This window comes from Piliocolobus tephrosceles, chromosome 5, assembly GCF_002776525.5.
Source record: "Piliocolobus tephrosceles isolate RC106 chromosome 5, ASM277652v3, whole genome shotgun sequence".
NCBI lineage: Eukaryota > Metazoa > Chordata > Mammalia > Primates > Cercopithecidae > Piliocolobus > Piliocolobus tephrosceles.
The window spans coordinates 85,039,372-85,049,713 of NC_045438.1; the positions used below are offsets into that span (position 1 = coordinate 85,039,372).

Consider the following 10,342-nt stretch of genomic DNA (forward strand, 5'->3'; position numbering starts at 1 on the left):
TCACTTGGACTCGGGAAGGGGAACATCACACACTGGGGCCTATCATGGGGAGGGGGGAGGGGGGAGGGATTGCATTGGGGAGTTATACCTGATATAAATGATGAATTGATGGGTGCTGACGAGTTGATGGGTGCAGCACACCAACATGGCACAGATATACATATGTAACAAACCTGCATGTTATGCACATGTACCCTAGAACTTAGAGTATAATAATAAAAAAAAAAGTAGAAAACAAAAAAAAAAAATTAAGCTCATCAAAGATAAATTAACTTAAATTGTTATTTTGTTCATTGAATTTTTGTAGGTAGTTTTTGATAAAATGTTGGAAAATCATTTAAAGAGATGAAACACACTCTCATTGTTCCAGGTTCTTTGTGTAGATGATAGCAAGGTTTTATACAAAGGAATATTCAATGAACTGTGTGTATATGAGTGACTTTGGATTTTTTCCAGTTTCAGTTCTCTTTCAATACATACTGAAAACAGCAGAGACCCAGTAATCCTTATCTAAGTTATGTGCCAAAACAAATGATCAGGTTACACCTGTTTGGCTTATACTACCTTGGAAACAACGGGCTTAAAGCACTAGTTTGCTTTCAGGGAAACAATATAATCAACTCATGCTTTTTTAAATCAAATGAGTAACTGACTGGATCTCTTATTAATCTCCACATCTGTGTCAAGAGGTAAGTTAAGCTTATTTTTCTTACGATAGATTTTGTCTATTTAAAGGGAAAATTGCATTTCTTGTAATTGGGTAGTCATTACTTCTTTTTAAAAAGTTTCAGTGACAGAAGTTATCCAAATTATTGCAAATCTCATCATACTGCCATTCAGTTTTGTGCCGCATCACATGTGCTCTTTCTGGATAAGCTGCCACGAAGTAAGGTTGCCTACGTAGAATGTGTGGTTGACTCTAGAGCTTTCAGAGAGTGTAGCCAAGAAAGAATGCCAGACCTGAGCAAAAAGTGTAAGGGCTGATGTGAATGAGCAGGACGAGGGGGCACAGAAGAGCAGTCCAGGACCCTCTAGGGACATTTTCTGTGTGGATGGAGGGCAACTTTAGCACTGTTTCTAATAGGGGATTCTCTAAAAATGACAATGCTTATACAGGAAATTTAAAAACCTTGCAAGTGGTGTGTATGCACATATGTTGGCCTGTGTGGGTACTGTTCTTTCTACTCAGTATTTCATGGATTCCCAGTGTCAAAAATTATTTTTTTAATATACAATTATTTACATGTATGAAACCTAAAACTACATGTAGATTTATGGCTCTTATGCATCTACATTTACAAAATAAAAATTGAACATTACAAAACCAATACAATTAAAATAATTAAAGTTTAGCCGACAGAAGATATGTTGCTGAAACTAAATCACTACTCATTAAGAGAACCAGCTACTGACTGTAGAAGCCTGATTCTTTGAAGCTGGGTTCACCTGTTCTGTGGGCCAGGTGATGGCTTGTCTGTTGTCTACCACTTGTCTCCAATCAAACTACTAGCAGGCTTCATTCCTGCTGTATATCTACCCATCGTGCTTCATTTATTTGACTTTCTCTTGAGCATACCCATTCATTATGTGTTGTTTCTCATAGGCTGAAATAATTGAAGTTCTGGTACTTGGTTCCAGTATGATTTTATGTAAATGTTTTATGCAAAGGGCCAGATAGTAAATATTTTAGGTTTTGAGGGGCATCCTGTCTCTGTCGCAACTACTCCACACTGCAGTTCTAGCATGAAAGCAGCCATCAACAACAGTAAACATTTAGGCATGGCTGAGTCTCAAAAAGTGTTATTTACGAAACAGGTGGTGGACTGGATTGGGCCTGAGTGCTGTGTAGTTTGCAGAATGCTCATAAATATGAGTGCAGAAATGCTGACATCCTCTGGCAGTCCTGAAATATGAGCTGGGCATTCAGCTTTTTTGCTTTTCTGTTTGTTTTTTAAAAGCTTAGGAATATGAACGTACATATAAACTTCTTGTAGACACTTGAGAATATAACAACAAACCCTCAGGGGACCACAGATTGTGAAACAACGTTTTAGGGATTTTCCAAATAGGCCATCTTCAAAAATGAAAATGCCTCGTTCAGACAGGGAATTAGAGTTTGCTAGTGTCCGCAGGCACAACAGGACTCAGAGATGGAAAGATGCCTGTGGGAGGAAATAGTTTTCTTCAGGGGTTAGATGATTTGTATGCAAGGCAGAACAGAGTTATGAATGGACCAGAGAATCCAGCACTCAGGGGAGAGCAGAGACTAGCATGCAGAACTAGGGTTCTTCTACTGCTGGATTTGCTACTGACTTATTGGGAGTGTTGGATGACTCTCCTACCTCTCTGGGTTTTTCAGTTTTTCCATCACTGAATTGAAGGTTGTACCATACATCCTGCTCACTATTGAAGATGGAGGTAAGCATTGGATGAGATGCTGTGAAATGCTGCAGAAATGGTCAAGTGCCCAAGGGTAAGCATTATTGTTATTAAGAGGTGAAAGGAGCTGAGTATGAAGGCTGATGGATTTTTCAGGGAGTGTCGCTGGCAATCTGCAAGGCAATTGGAAATCCAGTGCTCCTCAAACACAAGTTTCAAACCAGCACTTTTGGGGAATGACGAAGCAGCTCTCTGGCTCCCAGCAGTGCAAGGGCTTTTTGGGCAGTATTTATGCAGGTAGCCTTGCCTGTCTTCCTCCCAGAGGCCAGCTTGACATTGCCTGAACCTCACAGGAAGTAAAGCCTCCAGTGTTGGGCGAGAAATTGCTGGTGTGGCAAAGCTCATACTGTAATAAGAGAAGAACAAGGGGGCTGCTCAACAGGGGTCTCAACAGTGTCACCACAATCAGAACTGGCACTCAGTTCCAAAAGTTCAGAAAGTCAGGCATATTGTTTACTCAGAGTTCAATCTATTCTAAGGGATTCATCCACATGAGCCAAGCCCAGGGACCTGATTTATAAAATGCATCTCCAGCAACTAGAACTCTTGTGTCTAATTTCAGGAGGACTTCCTTGCACAGCATAAACCATTTCGGCAAGAAAAAAAGTATTACTCAGAAGGCTGCTTGGTAAATTGGCATAGTGAGAATCAATTATTATGTGTAGTATCTGAAATTCAACATTTCCTGTGCATTCTACACTTTTATTTGCTTCATCTGGCAACTCTAGTTCCTTCTCTTAAAGAACATGTGGTCTGTAAAGACATTAATCACAAAACAAGTATATGATTACAACTTATAAGTGGCATGAAGGAAAAAAGCCAACATAATGAACAAGAATACCAAGGAAAACCTAATTTAGATTAGTGGGGTCAGGGAAAGCCACTCTGACTCAGGTTAAGGGGACCAGAGTATTGTAGGAAGGAGGAACAGAATGGATGTACTGTGTAAAGGAGAAACCAAAAGAAGGAAAGCGTGTCTGGAATTCAGTATCCTTTGGAGATGTGCAAGACAAGGTTGGAGATGCAGGCATGGGCACAACTACACAGGCTTTTGTTGTCCAGATAAGAGTTTGGCCTCTTTTCCCCTACTCTCAATGCAACAGAAAACCATGGTAGGGCAGAGAAATGAGAATACACAGTCTCCATTTTAAAAGTTAATCTGAATGGATAATGGGTTGGAGGGGCAAGAATGAGAAAACGAGTGACAGCTAGAAAGCTGCTATGGTGTCTAGGCAGGAGATGAAGGTGGCTTGGATTAGAGTGGTGCAAGTGCAGATGAAAAGAGTGAAAAGTTTTGCTATGTATTTCAAAGGTAAAAACTTTGGCCTTGAATGTAGATTGGATGTGGGGTTTGAGGCAGAGAGAAGGATGAAGAATGACTTCCAAGTTTCTGGCTTCGACACTTGGGTGGATGGTGGTGCAATTTACTGAGGCAGAGAACACTGAGAAGGATCATTGCTTTGGCTGGGAGGCAGAAAGTGAAGAAAGTACTGGCAAGATTTCACTTTTGAATATTTTAAGTTTATGAGATGGCATCCTGGTGGAGATGACAAGAAGGCAGCTGAAAGTCAGAGATGAGAGGTCTGCACTGGAGATACATGATTTGGGAACATTGACATATATGTAGAGGCAAGAAGGATTTAAAAGGATTCACTATATGATTTTCCTACATGGTAATCTTCCAGATGTCTGTTAATTGGCTTGCTTTGTAAACATTATTCTATAAACAGCTTTCTCCAATTGTTACAAGAACCAAATATATACGTATGAAAGAGTGATAGGTCTCTGATTTCATAGTGTTTCTTATTAGGTTTTTTTCAGATTTAATTTTTATATTCTTATTGTAAAGGATAAGAATGTCATTGTCTTTCCATCAGCAAAATATCTGAAAATAGGGGCCAGGCACGGTGGCTCATGCCTGTAATCCCAGCACTTTGGGAGGCTGAGGTGGGCAGATCGCAAGGTCAGGAGTTCAAGACCAGCCTGACCAATATGGTGAAACTCCATCTCTACTAGAAACACAAAAATTAGCCAGCCGTGATGGCAGGCACCTGTAATCCCAGCTACTCGGGAGGCTAAGGCAGGAGAATCGCTTGAACCCAGGAGGCGGAGGTTGCAGTCAGCTGAGATTGCACCACTGCACTGTAGCCTGGGCAACAGAGCGAGACTCCATTTGAAAAAAAAATTTTTTAAAAACAGGATGGACATTTATCAGATAAGTCATAATTATGACATTTGATGTCATCATCCTCGGATTCTATTCAAAGATCAGTCACTTTTTTTTGTTGCCTTTCTTTTAGCAACACAGTATCTTACCTTCCTCCTACCTCTAAAATGCCCAACAAGGTACTTTCAAATGTTCAGTAAGATTACATAACTATCCTCTTGAGTAATATGGACAAACGCCCAGTGATACATGTTATGGGGAAACATAATTTTTTTTCCTTTTTAATCTTTGGGGCTTTAATAATTCATAAAGACATTAACCTTTCCAGTAGGCTTAAGAATCCTTTTTATTTAATACAATTTTGTTTGTGTCCTGAAAACAAGGACATTGAAGTATTTATTCCCTGCTGAATAGGGCATTGGGTACACGTAGCTTTGTTTTCCCTGAAAATACCTCTTAGCCTTCATTTGCCTTCTCAGAGCTCTGGAATGTGGGCTTGCTCTATATTGCTTCCTCTGTAAGAGAACATGTATTATGCTCCCAACATGCATGCTATTAGAACATCTCAGTTTTCTTAACTCCCTGTTTCCCCTCACATCACCATTTCCATGATTTTCTTTTGGCTGAGTCTATGCAGAAAACAAGTAGTATAAATTATTGTAATAGGAAACACGAGCTGAAAACGCAAAGCTTTCACCTGAGAAATTATAAAGTAAATTAGTGGCAGGCCTGGAGCTCTAGCCCATATCTACTGGTTATGGTAGAAAGTTTAAAAAGTGGCTCTCAACTGGGAAGATTTTGTCTCCTCTCTCCAGGGAGCGTTTGGAAATATATGGAGACATTTTTGGTTGTCACAAATGGTAGGGGAGCTGGTTTCTAGCTGCTAGGGGCCAGAGATGCTGCTAAACTTCCTACAATGCACAGGACAGCTGCTGAAATAAATAATTAATCAACCCAAAATGTGTATGGTGCGAATGTTGAGAAACCTTGCTGTCAGATAATGGAAATTAGACTTGAGCCCTGCTCTACCTCTTACTTTGTGACCTCGAGAAAGTGGCTTCATTTCTGAGTCTGCCTTTTCATTTGCAAGAACAAAACCACCATCATCATAAGGCAAACAAAGACAAAAAACAAAACAAAACAAACCACCTTTCAGAGTGGTTTTGAGAGATCAATTCAAAAGCACAGAACAGAGTTCTGAGCATATCATGGACCCAACAAACAATGAATCAGGCCCATCCCACGGAGTTCAATGATAAGATGGAAGCAGTCAGTGCCAGAAAGAAAATGTCACTGAAATGAAAAAGAAGACTCTTCAGATCCTTACTAGCTTTTATTGGGAAAAGAGCAAGAGATGCGAAGAAGTTTAAGAGAATTAAATAGTATCGAGGATGTAACTAGAAGGCAAGGGGAGGAGATGATGAGACTGGAAATAGAACCTAGTGGCAGAGTTGTAGGAGTGATGAGATTTCAGCAGTGACCTGGAGATGGATTTGAGATGCATTTAGGAGGAATCTGAAGAACTTTGTGGGCAATTAAAAAAGGATTATGGGAGAGGAGTCTAGGATGAATATGAGATTTCTGATGGGCGCTTTGGTGTTGGTGATGCCATTCAATAAGAATGAAATCGAAGGGCAAGGAAAAGAATAAATTCAGTTGTAGATGTATCAAGTTCAGAATTCTTGTGGGACATTTAGATGATCACCACGAGTCAGGGAACTATGTAGGTTTAGAGAGAGTCAGGAAGGTGAAAGCAGAAGTCGAATCCATGGGGATGAGTGAAATTTTCTAGGGAGAGCATGAAGAGTAAGAAAAGAGCAAAAGACAGAATTCTTAAGAGCTGGACAACAAAAACGAAGATGAAAGAATCAGGAGGTGTGAAACAAGAAGGGAGAGTAGAGTGGTGTAGAACTCAAGTCTGAAGAAGTTTCAGGAACACAAGTGCAGGCAACAGTGTCAAATGTCACAGGAAAATTACATAAAATTCAAGTGTCCACAAGATTTGGCAGTTGCATGACAGTGCTAACTTTAGAATAAATGTTAAGTACAATGATGAGCAGAAAACCTACACTCAGCGAGGTGAGGAGTAAATAACAGTTAAGGAAGTAGAAATGAGGGATAAAGGAAGAAAGACTGTCAGCAAGATAAGCTATGAAGATTCTCCCTCTCCCCCACTAAAAATGGACATTTAAGCATATTTGTAGGCTGAGAGGAAGGAGACAAGAGAGATTGAAGACCACAGAGTACAAAACAGGGAAAACTGACAGATCAAGAATGGGATATAGAGTGTGAATGATTATTTTGGGGCAAGAAGAGGGAGACTCTCCCTCCAAACTAGGTAAAGAAGGTAATTGGGTGTGAATATGTCAGTCTGGAGGGTGAGGGAGAGGAAGTTTGTATTGGAGAGCTTCACTTTTCATTATCAAATTGGTAGCAAGCTGAGCTGCTGATATGGGATATGCGAAACAAGAGGAAGTAGGAGCAGGTAATAAACCTCAAGGATTGGGAGGGGCATTAGCGAATTAGAGAAAGTGAGTAGAGACTACAGCGTCAACAATCTGGCATGTGAAGGACATCTCAAGATACCAGGATCACCTTGATATTCATATCTAATTCTCTTCATATCAGTAACATGACCCATCCATCTTTAGAGGGAAGCAATAAACTAGAAAGATTTTGCCAATCACAGAATTGTTTGAAAATGGGGTAGTGGGCAGTGGGGTAGATGACCAACCAAATCTCAAATTAAAGTGGACATAGGATTAATTATGTCCATGGACCAGTTGTATCATCTCCTTATACGTAAGCATATCCTTCGGGATTCTTGGAGAGCCCTAAACCACCAGAGTTGTTGTAATGCAGATATTGTAATTTATCTTACATAATCCCTCAAATAGTAGAAATGATCTGTAGAATAGAAGTAAATGAATCCTGATGAAATTGTTTTATTTTGCAGAGTCTTGCCTTCTTTTGAGCCTAAGTCATGAGTTGAATGTTCCTCAGAGATCTCCTGAGTGAATAAATACTCCACTGGGATTGGACGGATTTGGCTGGCTGTCGTGTTTGTCTTCCGTTTGCTGGTCTATATGGTGGCAGCAGAGCATGTGTGGAAAGATGAGCAGAAAGAGTTTGAGTGCAACAGTAGACAGCCCGGTTGTGAAAATGTGTGTTTTGATGACTTCTTCCCCATTTCCCAAGTCAGACTTTGGGCCTTACAACTGATCATGGTCTCCACACCTTCGCTTGGTGGTTTTACATGTAGCCCATCGTAAGAGTAGAGAGAAAAGGCACAGAAACAAACTCTATGTCAGCCTAGGTACAATGGATGGTGGTCTATGGTACACTTATCTTATCAGCCTCATTGTTAAAACTGGTTTTGAAATTGGCTTCCTTGTTCTATTTTATAAGCTATATGATGGCTTTAGTGTTCCCTACCTTATAAAGTGTGATTTGAAGCCTTGTCCCAACACTGTGGACTGCTTCATCTCCAGACCCGCTGAGAAGACGGTCTTCATCCTCTTCTTGGTCATCACCTCATGCTTGTGTATTGTGTTGAATTTCATTGAACTGAGTTTTCTGGTTCTCAAGTGCTTTATTAAGTGCTGTCTCCAAAAATATTTAAAAAAACCCAATTCCTCAGTGTGTGAGTGCCACAGCCTCAGACATGTTGAATGTGGTAGGAGAGGGACCCTACTCCAGAATCATAATTCACACTTGGCCAGAAACATACTCCCACTACCTGAAGCAAAGCTACTTGGTGACACGCAAAAGGGTTACACAAAGAAAACCTGCATCCCTCCTCAGCAAGGCCTAAGCTGAGTTGGAAGACAAAGCATGTCAGCCTTAGTATCATTTGGGAGGAATTTTTTTACATTGTCAATATGCTTTCACTTATGAGCACTAGACAGAGGTCTCATTGTTTTGTTGTAGGGTTCTCCAGTATGTGGATAACATTAGTTGTTTTAGAACAGGTAATTGCAAATTAGTCTGAAGAAATCTAACAGGATTCTTTTAAGAGCTTAGATTTTTCAGGAAAAAACAAAAAAAGAAACCCTGTGTCAGTTTTCTGTTTTTTCTAACTATCTCATTACAATTTGTGCACAATGAACTGGAAAATACAAAAAGTGACACTTTAGACAAATGTGATGGCCTTCGAGCTGAAATGAAGGAACTGGCAGTCTTTCCAAAGTGGCAGCCAAGGCCCCACTCCCTGTCCTACTCAATCTCTATAGGGAAAAACTGTGGGATAGGACATTAGGCAGCTGGAGACACACAGACGAACATTCAACAGGAAAATCTCCAGGCCTTTTTCCGATTCAGGGATCCTTGGATGTAAGAGGACTAGAGGAGAGGGAGGAAAGCTATCATTTCAGTGGTCTCCAAATTAAGTACAAATACTACTGGGAGGTATCCCACTTAAGCCTGAACCAGCAGATGTTCAAAAGGGTCACTCTAGAGTGAGAAAGGAAGGCAGGTCCCCCAGAAGGCAACACATTGATAGGAAATGGAGGCCACAGAAAAAGAATGTGCCCACTTGACAATTACTTAAGATTTCTATTTAACCAAAAGAACATTGAAATACTTTGTAAATATTCATATTGTTGAACCTTTCATAATCAGGAATTCCCTATGTACTATATAGTATGCATGTCCCAGTTTGCCTACAATTTAGTAGTATATCTCCCTCTAGGACAAACAGTAAAATGTGTACTATGTTGTTACAGTGGTGCAAAAATGTTTAAAAAGTTTATCACCTGTTTTGAAGACTAGAACTTTCTTTACTTTTCTATATTTTTCTAGAAATTCACAGATACATTCTCTTTGGATTTAATACTCTAACATACGTACACTTCTTCAGAATAAAAATAAAGGTATTTCACAATGCTCTTTGGCTGTCATTGGTATCTTTGCTAGACTGTAGTGGGTATGATTACTCTGTGAAATAAAACATATTCTGACAACTTTAGAACAGGATTTGCAACACTGCTTGGTAAAGATAGCTCAGAAATTATTCTTCTCCCTTGGGAATTTAACAGAAAATCAGGGCATAAAAATGTAATTTTAACTAAAAACCAATTATGTCTTCCATGCCTTGCCCACTTTAGAATATAATCTCATTACAAGTCATGTGCAATGAGGGTTATTTGGGTGATTACGTGGTCTACAGACTATGTCAGCAGCAGTGGTCATTATCTCTATCTTAAAGACTGTGTTCTAGACAATGGAGAGAAAGGTGAAATTTGTGGTTTACCACTTTTTTCAATTTATAAGACAGATCACTGCTGGACTTGAGCTTACAACCATGTACTTTATCACTGAACATGAAAACATCTACCCTGCACAAATGCAGGTAATCATGAATTTTGTGTGTGTATGTGTGACAATAATAGGTGGTTAAAAGAAATTTAAGGTTTTTGAGACCCTGATCATGGCACAGAATCTAGAAAACAGGGTTTCAGAATGCAGAACTGGAATGGAAACAAGGGATTTTGTCAGTCTGAGGATGAGTTTGATGCCAAAAATGTTTTGGGGGAGCTCAGTCTCTTCATACCAGTTATGGCAAGTTCTGCCTAAGCAAAAAAGTCCAACTGCTTGGCCATATATTCTTTGCATTTCCACTTTGTATAGAAAAGAAACTGAAAGGTAATGTGAGCAAGGGTAATGGCAGCGTCGATGTTTAAATAGGAAGGTGAGTGATTTTTGTTCCTTGAGTCTTGCTGGTAGTACCTTAATTTA

At 39.8% G+C, this 10,342-nt stretch overlaps 1 protein-coding gene across 1 annotated transcript; it reads left to right on the forward strand.

Annotated features, from left to right (window-relative positions):
• The first annotated feature begins 7,589 nt into the window (after window positions 1-7,589).
• On the forward strand, window positions 7,590-8,425 carry GJB7 (gap junction protein beta 7). Its single transcript, XM_023205318.1, is given in 3 exon segments — window positions 7,590-7,618; window positions 7,620-7,847; window positions 7,849-8,425. Coding segments are annotated over 3 exon segments (834 nt in total).
• Window positions 8,426-10,342: the final 1,917 nt, after the last annotated feature.